This window comes from Passer domesticus, chromosome 9, assembly GCF_036417665.1.
Source record: "Passer domesticus isolate bPasDom1 chromosome 9, bPasDom1.hap1, whole genome shotgun sequence".
Lineage (NCBI taxonomy): Eukaryota > Metazoa > Chordata > Aves > Passeriformes > Passeridae > Passer > Passer domesticus.
Window position 1 is genome coordinate 16,662,034 of NC_087482.1, and position 16,193 is coordinate 16,678,226.

Genomic DNA, 16,193 nt, shown 5'->3' on the forward strand with positions numbered 1-16,193 from the left:
CCCTAACCCTAAACCCCTAAGTTCTAACCCTAACCCTAACCCAAACTCAAACCTAGTCATAACACTAACTCTAACTGTAACCCTAGTCCTAAACCTACTCCTAAACCTAGTACTAAGCCTAAGCCTAAGCCTAAACCTAAGCCTAAGCCTAAACCTAAATCTAAGTCTTCTAAATGAGTTGATGTTCCAGAAACTTTATTTAAATCCAATCCTAATGTATACTCTATTCTCTTCAACAACTCTTCAACTCTTCAACAATCCTACTCTACATTTCTAATCTAAATTTCTTATGAAGATAACATCTTGAAATTATTGTTAAATTCTTGTCTCCTAATACTTCTTTTTCTTCTTCTGCAATTAAATGATGAGTGGTGCCAGGATGGAGGCTGGCTTGGATGATGTTACAAATGGATGCTGTCCACAGGAAAAAGAAAAAAAAGAAAACAACAAAGAAGAGTGGTGAACCATGACTTTCCAAGCTCAGTGCTTCACTGGCTCCATGAGGATTCCTCTAGTTCCTACAAAGACCCACAAAGTAGAACAATGGGACCATCTGCACCTCCATCTTTATGTGCAGGACCTTGCCATCACAGGCAAACCTGGCCCAGAATCCCACTCATCCTTTTATCAAGGTGTTTTCATCTTGCTGGGATTTTTGCCCTGCCAGTGCTCTAGAAATGGTGTTTCTGCCCTGAGGTTTCTTCCTTTCAGGAAACTCCAATTAATCACATGGGTCCCTGTATTTGAAAGACAGGCACTGTGCTGATTTCCACAGGGAGACAGAGCAGTGCCTACCTTTCCATGCCCTGCCCCTCCTGTGCTGGATGGCACCTTCCTTCCCAGCAGGGACAGCCCAGTGGCACTGGCTGCTGCACTTCCCTCTCTGCCACACAACCTGGCAGTAACCCTGGGGCAGTTCCTGTCTGCTTGAGCGTGCCAGGCAGCAGATGGGGCTGGGACAAGTCCCTCTCAGCTCTCCCTGTTTGCGTGCCAGAAACCTCCAAGGGTGGGCTGGGGGCACAAACCAGGGCCCCTCAGAGGCTGACAGTGAGCCCCCCACAGCCCCTCCTGCCCACAGCCAAATCTCTGACCACTCAGCCAGCCTGGCTTCCTTGGGTTCCTGCACCACCTTTGCATGTCTCTGTACCCTGCATTGCTCTACTTCAATTCTTTTGCCATTAGATAAAATGGGGCACCCCACCAAATTACAAAACAGGGCAACAGAAACCAGTCAGAGGACAGAGCACCTCTCCTCTCAGGAAAAACAGAGAGGGGTGGAGTTATTCAGTTGTGTGAAGAACAGGCCCAAGGAGATTTTATAGCCATTTTCCAAAATTCAATGTGGCTTTGAAGAAAGTGGGGGACACCTTTTTTGAACAGTACCAGTTACAACAGAATGTGGGAAAATATTTCTAAACACAAATGGGATGCAATCAGAGTAGATCTTAGGTAGAACTTGTTTACTTAGAGCATTCTGCAACACTGGCACACGGGTCCCCAAGAGCTTGTAGGTGCCTCATCCCTGGAACCATTCCAGGTCAGGTGGCAAAGGGGTCTGAGCAATCTGATCTCTTTAAAGATGTTCCTGCTTATGGCAGGACACTTGCACCTGATGACCTTTACAGGGCCCTGCCAGCCCAGCCCAGTCTAGGACTCCTCACCGTTTTCATTTGAAGAGCACCAAGAGTGCAGGTGAGGAGGAAGGGGGCTCATCTGATGCCTTGGACTTAAGTAGATGAGGAGCCCATCCCTCACACCCGGTTTCACCTGTGGCCCCTTTGCATTTTACCTGCAGGAGCTCCTTGGCAGACCAGCGCTGCTCCTCGTCTGTCTGCAGGCAGCAGCTCAGGAAGTCACACAGCCAAGGTGAAAACAGGTTGGGCTCCTGCCGCTTTTCTTTCCCTCCTGTGCCTATCAGGATTTGAGGCTGGGGAAAAAGGAAACAGGGAGGTTCCACCTGCTGCTTTGCCCATCTGTAACTTTGCCCATCTCCCTGAGCCCATTGTTTAAGCTTCATTCTGCAGTGGCAGTTTCTGCCCTGGCAGAGACCCAGAGATGACTTTCCTTCACCTACAAAAAACCCAAACCCCACATTTTTTCTAACATCCTACAGATCTTGACTTGGCAGCTGATTTCATTGACTGACCTAACAAGTGGGAACTACATCAGCAAAGCATGTTTGATTCTCTGAGAATTCACACCAGCTTGATAGGGTTTTTGGACGAGGGACTTTGCTATACTAACTCTGCTATTTCCAAGGATTAGTACAAGAAAGGCATCTCTGCCATGCTTGTTGGTCCCTTAAGCAGAGCTGCCATAAAACAAAACTCATCAAGTTCTCTCCTTTGTTCTTGAAAACAATGGTAATTGGAAGGAAAGAAAGGAAATCCACCAGGTATTCCTCAGGTAAGGAAACAAACATTTAAATCTCAAATTCCACACAGACACATTAAGATGCCTGCACAAATGTGTTGGGATGAAAATGCCTGCTTGGGCACACAGGAAACACCTGCAGCTCTGTCTCTCAGCAGTCGGAAAATTTCAGCTTCCCTTATGCAGCAAAAGAAAACTTTCCATGGTCAGAAGAAGGAGAGGTGCCATCCCTATGGTCACTCTCTGCTCATTTGGCTACTCAAGTCAATGCATTAATGGTAGGCCCATCCCAGAAAGTGCCAGGAAACAAACAGGGGGTTTTGGCAGGCTCTCCACATCACCAGGCTCTGGCTTGGTGATGAGGAGAACGTGGCTTGGGCTATGAGAAAAAACACGGTCACTAGGTGTTTCAGCATTACTGGAAAAGAAGCAGAAGAGACTCTGAGCCATTTACACCCTCATTCCCAGGCTTCCAGCATGTTTCCCAGTGAGAAGACACTGCACAGGGAATTGAGTTCCTCTCTAAAAATCATTGTTTTAGAAACTTTGTTGGCTTTGGGTTTCTTTTCTTCATTGCTGGAAATGTAACACCAGTTCTGAGAGGCTTGACTTGTGGTTTTAGGGGCATCTTCACAGACAGACAAGTGGGAACAATTTGAAACCCAAAGCAAAGTGTTGCCTCAGAAGAGTTGGGGAGTGTTTGCCTGTGTTAAGGCTTGAGCTGTCTGGCAATCCCCTTACATCCATGTGCAGAAACACCCAGCTGCTCCCCAGATCTCAGTCCCTCTGGGCACACAGGCCTCAGGAAAACGATTCCAGCCTTTCTCCTGCTCAAGAACATCTAACCTAAGCTGAGCTCCAGTTTCTTCAGTAAAGTCAAGGACGTTCTCTTCCATGCAGCTGACAGTGTTCATGGAGCTCAGCAGGTCTTCCTGATATTCCTCAGGCCAAGGAATTACAGTGGAATTTGGCCAGACATCAGATGAACATTATCCAGTGTGGTTCATGTGGAACCAAGCTCTAACGCTGACAAGCCAGAGGGAGAGAGCTCATTCTGCTTTTGAAAGATGTCAGTTAGAAACATAAGACACAGACTTGGAACTACTCAAACCTCAGCGTGCAGAATCCATCTAAAATAGACCACAATCATAATGGCAAGGGGCGTTGGAGTCTTGATAAAAACGCCCACCACGATAATAATAACTCTGCCCTAGTGGCAGTGAAATCAATGGTGGCCAAAGAGACTTTATTACTTTCCTCTTCAAACCAAAGGAAAATTTCCAAGCCTAAAATAGCCAATGTACTCTCCTTGATTAAAAGCAATTATAACAATTCATTCAAGTACGCAGACGTGAGCCAAACAGAGGGATCACAGGTCACGCCTGACGTTCCTTGTTCATCAGTGGAACCTGCAAACTCTGATTTTATGCTATTTATAAATGTGCCAGTTGTTGGTTTCGTAGAGCTTTTTTGGCAAAATCATGGGGTTTGTTTTCTTATGTTACAGATCCCCTCTATTGGACTTTCAAAGGTGAAATTTTATTTAAAATCAAAACCAAAGTTTTTAAATTTATATATATGGGAAGATCTTTTGCCGAAAATTAGGTCATTAAAAGGATGCAGCGTTCCTCAGCAGTCCTGTCCTGTTCCCGATTTGTACACAGCCCCTGGCGGGCGATAATTCCCTTCCTTGCCAGTCAGGGAATAAGGCTCTATGTTCTCTTCTGAACTGGCCATTCGTTCTTAAAGATGGAAAGTCCCCCCCTTGTCGGAACCCAGGACATCCCTCTGGCAGCTCTGGGTGGCTCGAGCCCCTGGCAGGGGGCTCAGAGACCCTGGCATGAAGGCAAAGACACCTGTGCCTTTGAGGTGTCTTTGATTTTGACCCATGGAGTAAATTACCAATGTTACGTGAAGAGCTACAAGTCACGAGAGTTTAAGCAGAATAATAATTTGTCTCAGGGTGAAAGGGTAGAGGTTTGGGGTTTTTAGAATGGGGGTTCAGGAGGTGACACGATCCGTCCTAAGGACGTGATTCATGGAGGTTCTTTTTCACTGATCTCAGGGTGCAAAAACTGACACGACAAGGGGATTTGCAGTAAAATCAAAATACATGTACTTTTATTAAATAGCCATAGAGAAGATGCGTTAGAGAGAGGGGAATGAAGAAAGGGAAAAGAATAAGGAAAAGCAAAAGAAGAGAGGGAGGGCAAGGAGGTATATAGCTACCAGACGTGCAGATGAAAAAGTCCCTCGAAGTCCGGTCGACGAAGAGGCCTGTCGTCTTCACGTCAGGGGAGATCTCAAAGGTATCAGTCAGGTCTAACCTTTTTTATAGTCCTTTTGAAATGGGGGAAGGGGACCCATTTCAAAATAGTCTATTGATAAAGGGTACAAGGAGTCCATCAGTAGTCCATCAGGAACAGGCGTCGTCAGCAGCAGATGTCGTAGGCAGGAACCATTGTCTTCTCGGTCCAGTGGTCGCTTGCAAAACTTGCTCCGGTCCCCACGCATACCTTCCCTCACCCTACGGTGGGGATTTCAGTCTTAGTCCTTTTGGGAAAAGAGGGGAGCTTTTCCAGGTAGGGGTCGCACGTCTCAGTCCTTGAGGGGAGAACCCTCTCCCATCTTAGTCCATCTGTCACGGTGGTTGATGTACAGTGAATGGAGGGTCCTTTTGTGGTGACCTCCGGGAAGGTCATTCCAGAGAGAAAGTCCAGCCAAGTCAGAAGGGTGGAGAAATTCCAGCACTAGCGTTGCTAGGTGATGCAGGCGAAGGAGAGCACACTGCCCCTTCTTGGGTGCAGTGTTCCATGAGTTGAGCAAACACACCCGTAGGCAATAATCTGGCTTGGTGGACCAGACAGACCTGGATTTTCAGAACAGGATCTTTCCCTTTCCCCGGTGGTCTTGGCTTTCATGACGATCGAGAGGCAAAAAATGAGGGAAGTTTCGGACAGACTCTCACACCTTGTCATCTCCTTTGCTTCTTGCATTCCCTTGCTGCAGGGATGGCAGCAATCAGGCTGTCAGAAGAGGCTTAAGAGAGGCTCCGCTGATTGCAGAAATGGATGCTGCCCAAAGGGAAAAAGAAACAAAACAAACCAAATTAAAAGAGACAAAGGAAAAAGGAACCATTTTTCCAAACTGAGTTCCTAACAGGGTTGAGCTGGATTCCTCCAGCACCCAGAAATACACAGACATGGGACTGAGGGCACCAGCAGCACGTCTGCCTTCATGTCCAGCATGCTGCTGGCACAGGCAAACACGGCCCAGAACTGCACTAGTCCATTCCTCATGGTGTCGTCACTTGCTGGGATTTGATTTTTGTCCTGCTATCACTGTGGGATTGCTGCTTGCTGTCCTAAGGATTTATTCCTTTCAAGAAAGTCAACAGACTTATTCAAGCTCCTCTTTTCTACAGACATGGGCTCTTTGAGTGTCCAAGAGAGATGTGGGGTATAAGGCATTCCTCAAGAGACTCCCAAGAGCTCTGAAAAATGTTGATCCCACATGTTGATCTCAGGAAAGCTGGACATGCAGGTTTTCAGCAGCAAGCCAGGAGCAAGGACACAAGCATCAGGGTGCAGATGTGCTCAGCTCTGGTTTGCAGGAAGAGCAGTGTCTGCCTCAGCACACCCCACTCCCTCCTGTGCTGGCTGGCATCTTCCTTCACAGCAGGCACAGCCAAGGAAGTGGCCTGGTCACCAGCTCCTTGTCTGCCACCAAACCTGGCAGCAAAGCCACAGCCATTCTCATCTACTTGATGGGGCAAGGCAGCACATGGGGCTGGCACAAATCCTGCACAGCTGTGCCTGTTTGGCTGGCAGAAACCTCCAAGGGTGGGCCAGGCGGGACAAGCTGGGTGCTCTCGGATGCTCACAGTGAGCTCCACCCCAGCTCCCCCATTCCCACAGACCAATCTAAAACCGCTTGGCAGGGACTGCTTTCATTGTGTTCCTCAAGCCCCATCCCCAGCATTGCAATACTTCAGTTCCTTTGCTACCAGGCAAACCTGAATACAGCACCTGAGAGCAAAAGAGGGACACAGAAATGACCAGAAGGTGGGAGCTCTCCTCTGAGGAAGGGCTGGGAGCCTTGTGCCTGTTTATCCTGGAGAAGAGCAAGCCCCAAGGAGACTTTTCAATATTTTCAGGGGCTTCTAGGAAAGTTTGGGACATTTCTTTTAGCAGGGCCAATTGCAAGAGGACAAGGGGGAACGGCTTTAAGCTAAAAGACACTCAATTCAGATTGGCTCTGAGGAAGAAACTGTTTGTGAGGAGAGTGCTGGAACACTGGCACAGGCTGCCCAGAGAGCTGGGAGGAGCCCCAACCCAGCAACATTCAAGCTCCGCTTGGTTGGCCCTCTGAACAACCTGATCTACTTGAAGATGTCCTTGCCAGTGGCTGGAGTTCTGGGCTAGATGACCTTCACTGGGCCCTTCTAACCTCAAGCAGTCAAGATCCTACTTGGTTTTCATTTGAAAAGCACCCAGAGTGGAGATTACTCTGTGGGGAGCCCATCTGATTCCCTGGAGTTTGGCTGAGGAGCAAACCCTGGCAGGGAACAGCTGTTTGGCCTGCAGCCGCTTTGCCTTGTACCTGCAGAAGTTCCTTGGCAGAGCCTCGCCTGTCCACATCCATCTGCAGGCAGCAGCCCAGAAATTCATACAAGCCAGGGGGTAGCCTGAGCTGGTGCAGATTTGGAACCCCTTGCTTGCCTATCAGGTAGCTGGCCTGAAGCAAAAGGAAACATGAGACTCTATGTGATTCTTCCATATCCTTCAGGGCTCACCTAGACCCCATCTTTAAAACTCCACTCTGCAGTGGCAATTTCTTGCCCAGCAGATGCTTAGAGATGAGCCTTCTCTCCCAAAGGAAAAAAGGCCCCAGTGCAGCCCCAGCTATTCCAGCACCAGGTCTTGCCTTGGCGGCTGATGTGAGCCCCAGAGACCTTTTTTGAAGTGGCCCTTGGTGGAAGCACTTCAAGCTGTGGGAATGGGATTTTCTCTAATGGACTGAGAGCAGAAGGACACGACTATCTGAGCACATTTCCACCTTACCTTGACACTGGTCTCCTGCATATAAGGAGCCTCTCCTGTGGCCATTTCTATTCCCACAATCCCAAGGGACCAGGTGTCCACTTTGGGGCCGTAAGGCTCTCTTCTCACCACCTCGGGTGCCATCCAGTAAGTGGTCCCGACCATCGACCTCCGTTTCCTGTGCTCAGGGCTGAGCACAGCACAGAGGCCAAAATCAGCTGAGGAGGAAAACAAACACTGCTTCAAGTAGGAAACCAAGGAAAAGGGCTTCTCACTCTCAGTCCCAGAACGCAGTGCTTAATGGAGCTGGAAAAGCAGCTGGGCTCTCCTTCCTCAGGGCTGCAGCCAAGGACATGGGCAATTGTTCAGGTAACAACCCGCCCAGGATTCCCACAAAACCTTGGCTTTTCCTCATTGCCCTGAACGTTTACACTGTAACTCTCTCCCTTTGGAAGGAGCACCCACAAACCAAAGTTACTCTGGATACCTGGTTGCTCTCTAGACCACTCAGCACCTTCCAGCTGCGGCCTGGGCTTGCACAGCGCTCCCTGCACTCTCAGCAGCCACTGCTGGCACCCGGCACCTCTCCAAAGCAGCCCCACACCGCCTCCCCGCAGCGCTGCGCCTCAGCAGGAATACCCACCCAGCCTGACGGAGCCATCCCGGCCCAGAAGGATGTTGTCACTTTTGATGTCTCTGTGGATCACCTGCTTGGCATGAAGGAAAGCCAGGCCTTGCAGGCACTGCCAGGGGAAAAAGAAACAGGAGGCCAAAAGTTACCCTGATCTGATTTCATTACATGCAAAAGGAGGCTGCTCCTGAAGATTCTCAGATCTCCAAGGAGCAGTGAGTTCTGGCAAGAGGAAGAGCTTGCTGCTGCAGCACTAGGAGAGCAGGATCTTTCCAAGGGAAGGCATATTAGCTTTGGAGGGGGAAGCATCAGTCAGTCGTTGCTCCAGACTGTTCCCTGCAAAGCCAGTCAGAATGAGCGCTGCTGCAGCGGATGCGCTCTCCACGTCCGGACGACAAACAATGGTTTGCCAAAAGAGGAAAACGTACCTGCCTTGGATACCTAGGGGATCACTGTCGGGCTGGAGACTGGAGGACAAGGGTTCTATGGCTGCCTCAACAGCAGACTTGGAAGTAGCTCTTTTGTCAGTTTGCAGCAGCAAGCACCATGCTGGGTGCCGTGCCATCCTTTGGAGTGGAGAGCTGTGACAGATGAGTCTCTCTTTGGCTTGGCCTCTGGTTTAAAACTCTCACAGCAGCACCTTTGCACTTACAGGCAAAGAAGGCAGTGCAGAAAGGCTCTGGGCAAAGGCTTGGGGAGGCAAAGTGCAGAACAGAAAATAAAAAGGAAAAAGAGACAGAGAGTTCAATGATGGTGGATAAGAGTGAAGAACAGAGTACAGGAAGGGCAGGGACACTGGCAGGCAGTTCAGTCCAGATGCTCTTTCTTCTCTGAAGCAGAAGAGCAACACAGAAAGAAAGCTCTGAACATGGAATCACTCACTTTGCAGTGCTTTCAAAGGACTAGCCTTGTCCAAGCCATCCCAAGCACAAGCAGGACCCCTTACCTCCCGACACACTGTTGCTATGTGTCCTACAGCCATCCTTCTCACGGTGACCACATCAGCTAAGGAGCCTCCATCCATATATTCCAACACCAGCAGGACAGCCTCATCCACAAGGTAGCTGCAAGAGGAAAGCAACAGCGTGGAGCTGAACGTGCACAGCTAAATTGCTGTGGGGAAGAAAAGATTACAGCTGAGTTTTGTTTCCAGGTCACTGGTAAATGAAGATGGAATCAAATGAAGACACACTCCACCTAGGCTAGCCAGTGCCTGCCATCTGTGCCACCTAAAGGAGGAAGGCACATCCATGGAAAAGGAGACGGCTTAGGTGGCAAGCAGTGGGAAAAGGAGGTTCAGTGAGGAAAAAGATAAATCTGGAAGTGGACACATCCCAGCAGCTGCTTCATCATCTTCAGACACAAATTGCACCATTCCCTCCAGCAGCAAGGAGACACAGTTTTCACAGCTTTTACTAAAGGCAAGTGGTTGTGCAGCACTGCCAACACCCTTTGGAAAACCTTGCAGAAAGGACAGTCACAAACAGGAAAACAATTTCAGACCTGGCAAATTATGTGTCTCCTAGCCTAGTCTTTTGGCATGCAAGGCTATGGAAAATAGTGGGAACAGCACAAGGTGCATAACCTCTGGCATGTTTTCTCCTCCAACACTTAGAAAAAAATCATGCCCCAAACCAGCAAAACCACATGCAGCAAGTGAACATACAGGCTGCTGGCTTAGTAAGAGAGCCAGGTTTCTGAGAGCAATCTTCAAGCTGTTTATGTCAGGAAGCATTCATGGGGACAGAATGCAAACTCCTCCCATGCCTGGTGCAGGAGTGGATTGATGTTCATTGAAAGATCCATTTTCTGCCAGTGGCTAAAGAGCTTTTAAATTTTTGCCTTGCAAGTATGGAAATGAACGTTCCCAAAAAATCACCAGAACTACTTACCTTTCTAAGTAGCTGACAATATTGGCGTTCTTATTTTCTCTCATGAGCAGGATTTCTTTTAATACTCCCTCACAGCCCTGGTGCTGGAGATAAAGTTCCTTTACAGCCACCTACGATGACATTCAAAAGCTCTTAGGGACAGACATGACCAGAGCCTCTTTCTCTGGCCCTCATGGGCCTGGATGCCTTGTCACCTCGGAAAAAAGGGACTCTAAACCATCAACCACAAAGGGCTAACACCACCCTCTGCACCTGCAGGCTTCTCAAACAGACTTTATTTAGCACTACTATTATCATTTACACACGCTTTGGAAGCCAAAAGTAATTTTTCTCCTGTGAAGAGATGGCTGCCAATTCAATTGTGTGCCAGAGTAAACACATAAAACATGATGGGGAAAATGCTGTCAAAAAAGAACTGCAAAGCGACTCAAGGTAAAGTTACAATCCCAGCACATCCTCACTTCTTCAGTTTGGCTTTTGCAACTTTGAAGAACAATCTTTAGAATTGAAATTATTGAATGGGTTTAAAAATGAATACCCCTTTCTGTGGTACACTATGGATGTGCCCCAGGTTCTAAGTACAGGGCTTGGGGCTTTTGGACGCCTCCGAGACCTCCCTCCAAGTGCAGTTCCTGAGCACAGCTCTGCAGCTGGATAAGGAACTACCTTCTCTGATTCCTTACTATTAAGGAAGATGGAATGTATTTCCTGAGAGTCAAAAAGGAGAATTCAGGACTTGGAACTTCTAGCCCCAAAGAGCAGCAAGACTCTCCAAGACACCACCATGCCTGTTCAGAACAGAGAGCATCTCTCTAGTGGAACACAGGATCAACACAAGGTTGTATTATTTAAGGCTCTTCATCAACTTCTTCTCATTCATCTGTGCACGTGTCTCTCTGTGTCTCTGTGTGTGTAGGTGTGTGTGTATGTGAACTAGGTTCCCTAGGACTGAAAGGCAAAACTGTGCTCCAGACAAGATCTCTCTTTCTGAAGGGCTTGCATTGTATTTTCCAACTGAATCACGTGATAGAAAACAAAATATCTGTGTCTGATCCTGGGCTTAAGAGGAATTGGGCTGGAATGATGGCTCTTGCCATCAGCTAATCTATGCACATTTATCCAGTAAGTCCAAGCTAGCGTGTCCTCTGAAAGACACCACGGCCATCCTTGCATTCATTCAGGTAGGTAGGAAGGACAAAGTCTGTCCAAAATGCATTTTGCAGCCTGCCTCTAGACAGACTGCTTCTGCAGAACAGCCTCTGCAGCAAAGACAGGCGGCCCAAAGCTCTGGCCACAGATCACATCACAGGGAAAGCACTCAAGAGCTGCAAAATCTGCACGGGCACTCACCGCTTGTCCTGTGGCAGTGTCGAAGGCCTTATAAACAGCTCCAAAGCCCCTAGAATCAGAACAGTGGCAAGAACAGAGACGTTGTTCAGTGCTGAGGAGCAAAAGGCAGCCCAGGCAGGAGCTCTGTGCTGCCTGCAGTGTCTCTAAAACACTGGGCTTTGTCTACTCTTCAGCCAAGGGCACAGCAGCCCAGCAGCCCTCTGCCATGCAGAGTGTCCAAGAGAAAAGCTGGCTCCCACAGGAAGAAAAAGGGCTGCTAGAATTCTCCAATACACACACTAACTTATGCATGTGGGGGGGGTTTCTTTGCCTTTTTCTTCTTGTATCTCTGCCTGTGACGTGCCTTTCCAGGCAATGAAACACACAGTGCTGCTGGGCCTTCTCACTGCTCTCCTTTCATCCTACCTGCCAAACTCAGGCAATGCCACACAGCCTTTCTTATTTTCCTGACCACTGAATATTGTTTCCAGAAAAATACTACTAAGAAATGCTACTGAGAGCTGTTATCTGACAGCTGTCTGGTGGGAAACAACACACAAAACCTGCTCTCTCAGCTTTTCCTTCCTTCATGAGTGTGGCCATATTACTTTGAATCATACAAAACCATGTCTCCTGGGAAAATAGGCAAACTGGTGCCCCATCTTGGAGGGACAGGAGGGCTTCCAGGTCCTGCTCCTTGAGGCAGCCAAGACATTGTCAGCATCCAGTCATCTTTGATGATGCCTTGTACTGCCTCAGTAGTGAGACAGGGACAATCTGGAGCCAGGCTCTGAAGATGCTTGCAGCTTGCCTGACTTCCCACATGCTATTGCACCACCAAAATTCCTGGCCTGTGGTTCTGTAGAAATAAGTGTGGCTGCACTCACCCACTGCCAAGATGTTCCCATCCAGTGTACTTCTTTTCTGGATCTTCCACACTCACCACACACCCTGAAAGAAACAAAATGCAAGAAGCAAAGTTCAAAACAGAGAGATTGAGCTTGCAGGAGATCTGAAACCCAGCTCCACTCTCTGGGGCTCTGAGCAATTTGTGGTCTTTTGGCTAACGATAACATCAACAAGAACAACAACAACAGCAGCCCCAGCAAAACAGGCAGCTCTGCACAGAGTCTGATTCTCCCACACTCCTTTGCAGGGTTGCCTTGAGGGGAAACTAAGCCCATGGAAAAACCATCAGAGCAGACAGAAATCAGAAGACAAACAGGCACCAAGGCAAGCGGCTGTCATCTACAAATGGGAAGGAGGGCTGAAAAATCAGGAGCCTTCATTTTCTTGGGAAGAAACACTCTCTTGGGAGATTCAGCACAAGATTACATACTTCCAAAGATTCAGTGCACCCTGGGATCTGGGATGAATTTTTATCAACATCTGCTTTTTGCAGAGCAGAAAGAATATTGCAAAGTGAATTCCAGGAGAGGAGGGGATGTTCCCTTCCTCTCAGCAGTTTGCCTAAAGAATGCCTTGACATTTGCAGAGAACAGCAGCTCATGCTACATCCAAGAACAATGACTCTAAGAATTAGAACACTTTTCATTTAGGAGCAGGCTAAGTTCTGAAGATCACTTTGCCCGTTCCTCATTTAGTGAAGAACTACAAGTGCTGGTCTTCAGCCTGGGCTGCAGCAGCCACAGGCACTGGACTTGGCCCCTTGAACAGCACCCACGTGCCCCATCTTCCCAAAGGGCACAGCCCAGACGGGGCACAAGGACAGCGCCGGTCCTCAGGCGCTGCCGTGACACAGACACCTGCACAAAGGAGATGCTGATCCTCTCACCAGCCCAGGCAAAGCTGCAGCAACGGGGCAGCAGCTGCAACCCCACAGCTGAGGAAGGCTCCAGCCCCTGCAGGCACAGCAGCTGTCAGTGGCAGGGCAGGTATGACAAAAAGCTTGGCAAAGCCTACGAACGGCCACTGACAGCCACTGTCAAGAAGCCAGAGGCACACCCAGCTCTGTTACAAGCTATTGACCCCACTCAAGACAGAACATGGTTGTCTTTCTCTTCAGACCCACGGAGGAGTCAATCAATCCACCTTTTGTCCCAACAGCTGATGGCAGACACTGAGTAAACTGGGCTCTGCTCTGTGCCTGACCCGTCAGTCCCTGACAGCACTGCACTGGCAGCCCTTACTAGTTGTAAGAAGCAACTCAGCTCTACTGCAGAGTCACCAAGGCCTTGGTGTGCTTTCCTTGAGTGCAGGAATCTGTGCAGGGATTGAGGCCAATGCTTAGTATTCCAAGAGTGTTTATCAGCTGGGCATTAGCAGTGACAAAGTGCCTGGTACTGCAGGAACATGCAGCAGAGGGGCTGCAGGCTTCCTCCCGAGAATTGCCTGCAGGGCACTTCTATCTGGAAATGCCACATGAATGTGTCTCTTTGATGCATCTTCCTAGGCATACAACTAAAATATCAAACAGGGATTGTCAAAAAAAGTGTGGTGGTTTTCTTCTTTTGGGGCACTTTGAAAACAACTCTTCCTATCTGATACCTCGGGATTGTTCTAACAATGTAACATTTTAACTTTTAGGGCACATTGAAAAGACCTCTTCCTCTCTTATTTGTGCTATCATTTGATGTTCTCATCCAGAAGGTCAGGCTAACCAAAATGTAGAATTCTTATCAAACCCAAACTGTAGAAGGAACAGTAGAAGTACTAACAGTCATAAAAACAACACCAGCATTAAACCAGCCCCACAGACAACCAAGTTCTGGGAAGTATTTTGTCTCCAATGACTGGTGACAGGTCAGGAGTCTAAAAGGAATCCAGGAAGCCAAGTGTTCTCATCAGTTTGGCCAGACTAGCACACACACCTTCACGGAGGCATTGGCTGGGTTGCAGCCTTCTGCTGCTTGCAAAACAATCCCTGCTTTTGTCTTCACTGCACAGGGAAGCTCAGGCAAAGCCCACCCACTCCCAGCTGCCCTCAAAGGCAAAAGGAATGCCCCAAAGTGCTGCCTGGCTGCCCCCAAGCACAACACTGGCCTCTGCAGAGATCCACAATATCTGTCTTGTTGCCATGATAATTTAGGGAAAAAGCCTCTGCTAGGATTTTTCCTGTCCTGAAGAGCTGAGAGCCTCAGGAAAGAAATGTAAACAATGGCTATCTGCTGCTGTGGAATGCCACGGGTGCATCTTCCATTAGTTCGTGTAGATTGTTTTCAATCAGTGACCAATCACAGCCACCTGTGCCAAGGCTGTGAGCAGTCACAGGTTTTTGTTATTGATTCCTATTCTATTCTTGTCTTGGTAGCCTTCTGATCTTCTTCTCTCTGTTCTTTTAGTATAGTTGTAATGTAGTATTTTAGTATAATATATAACATAATAAATCAGCCTTCTGATGAAAATGGAGTCAAGCCTCGTGTCCTCGCACCAGGGATCTCAGTCTAAGCAAGAATTGGTGACCCCTGGACGTGTGAAACTGATGGTCACCCCAAGAGTGACCATGGAATCTAGCCTGGAGCTGAAGAAACGAGACCCTGAAGATGGGCAGAGTTCACAGCCAAGGCAAACAGGAGAACCTGTTGGACTTTCCTGGAGATTGTGTCCAGAGACTGCAGAGCGGCAGAGCTGCACAGCTGGATCCACAAGGATACTGTCTAAAGGTACTGTTATTTTTTCCCTTCCTGAAGATCCTGCCATTCGCAAAAGGTGGGAGGAAAGTTGGGAAAATGTACCTTCGGAAGCTCAGGTTCCGTTTACTGCGTCAGAGGAGAAAGTTATTAAACTCTGGTGCAAATGGGGACGCAGGGACAGAATTCCTCAATGTATGTTGGAGAGACGGTGTTATGAGTTCTTCAGATGGGCAAAATTTCATAGATTTATTACAAATGTCGTAGACTCCCTTGATTTAGGTTTTTGGGAGTTCATGGACGCTCTTTTTAGGTGGACAATAGTCCAGCGTGTTTCATCCCCAATGATGCATGCAGTGCACGTATTGATTTATGGCGTTATCTTGAAATGGGGACGGGCTGCGGGGGACATCATGGCTCGGGAGCGCAGTCGCGTTCTGTCCCCGCCAGCTTCGGCACGAGAGAAGCCTCTCAAAGAAGACGAACCGCGAGTTTGCATTCCCCCCGCACTGCCCACAGCTGAGCAAAAGTTTTTCTCCGCTCCCTTGGAGCAAACAGATCTACCTTCCCCCCCCCGCTCCTTCTCTTGGGGGGGATGAAAAACCGAACCCGCCGCTTTCCGGGCCGGCCCCGCCCGCTTCGCCGCGAAATTCTCCGCTTCCCCCACCCCGGGAGGGAGCGGATCCGGCTCCGCCTCAGCCAGCCCCGCGGGAGGCGCCGGACCCCGCGGCTCCGCCTCAGCCAGCCCCGCGGGAGGTGCCGGACCCCGCGGCTCCGCCTCAGCCAGCCCCGCGGGAGGCGCCGGACCCCGCGGCTCCGCCTCAGCCGGCTCCGCCCGCGGCCCCGCAGCCGCCCGGGCCCGCTCCGCCGGCTCTGATGACTGCGCCTGCGCCGCGGCACCCGGAACCGCCTCCCGCCGATCCGCCCGTGTTGCCAGGCAGCGCGATCAACAACAGTGATTCCCCGGCTGTGCTGCTGTCCCCGGGAGCTGCAGGAGCTGCCTCCGTGTCTTCTTCTTTTTCTGCATCCCAGCCGGCAACTGAATTCGCAACGGTGCAGGCGGCGCCTGCGCGGGCCGACCCCGCTCCGAGCCCGCCGCCCCCGCCTGTCCCGCCGCTCCCTGCCGATCCAATTGCAGTGCAAGAGCTTGCTGAGAATAGTGCTGAGCCCACGAGACCGCCTCAAAAGTCGACACCAGCGCCCGTGCTGCCTGCACCACCCACCCCAGTTGTCCCGCAGGTTTCGAAACTCCATCATTCACATCAAACCCTGCGAAAAGCCTATCCTTCCGTAAAAAAAGCATAACCCTCCAGCTGACTGCAGGAGCAGTTCGGCT

At 49.5% G+C, this 16,193-nt stretch overlaps 1 protein-coding gene across 4 annotated transcripts; it reads right to left on the bottom strand.

Moving 5' to 3' along the window:
- Window positions 1-4,494: 4,494 nt before the first annotated feature.
- On the bottom strand, window positions 4,495-14,853 carry LOC135307694 (serine/threonine-protein kinase PAK 3-like). 4 transcript variants are annotated; one of them, XM_064432107.1, is made up of 8 exons: window positions 14,099-14,853; window positions 12,155-12,218; window positions 9,939-10,048; window positions 8,993-9,110; window positions 8,059-8,158; window positions 7,437-7,633; window positions 6,976-7,110; window positions 4,495-5,447 (listed from the first exon to the last, which is right to left on the bottom strand). In XM_064432107.1, exons 2-8 carry the CDS (start codon window positions 12,173-12,175, stop codon window positions 5,403-5,405), a joined length of 726 nt encoding a protein of 241 aa, XP_064288177.1. In that variant the 5' UTR covers window positions 12,176-12,218; window positions 14,099-14,853; the 3' UTR covers window positions 4,495-5,402. The 4 variants fall into 4 exon arrangements, with proteins under 4 accessions (XP_064288177.1, XP_064288178.1, XP_064288175.1 ...); XM_064432108.1 differs by lacking the exon at window positions 14,099-14,853 and adding an exon at window positions 11,289-11,337 and having other exon boundaries at window positions 12,155-12,944; XM_064432105.1 differs by lacking the exon at window positions 14,099-14,853 and having other exon boundaries at window positions 12,155-12,945.
- Between the last annotated feature and the right edge of the window lie 1,340 nt (window positions 14,854-16,193).

Bases quoted from the DNA above. Each gene is read 5' to 3' on its own strand.
- LOC135307694 (XM_064432105.1), bottom strand. From the start codon at position 12,451: ATGGGCTTAGTTTCCCCTCAAGGCAACCCTGCAAAGGAGTGTGGGAGA. The intron at 10,049-12,154 runs GTGAGTGCAGCC...ATGTCATCGTAG, and splicing joins TGGGAACATCTTGGCAGTGG to GTGGCTGTAAAGGAACTTTA. The intron at 8,159-8,992 runs GTAAGGGGTCCT...TTCCCCTGGCAG, and splicing joins TAGCAACAGTGTGTCGGGAG to TGCCTGCAAGGCCTGGCTTT.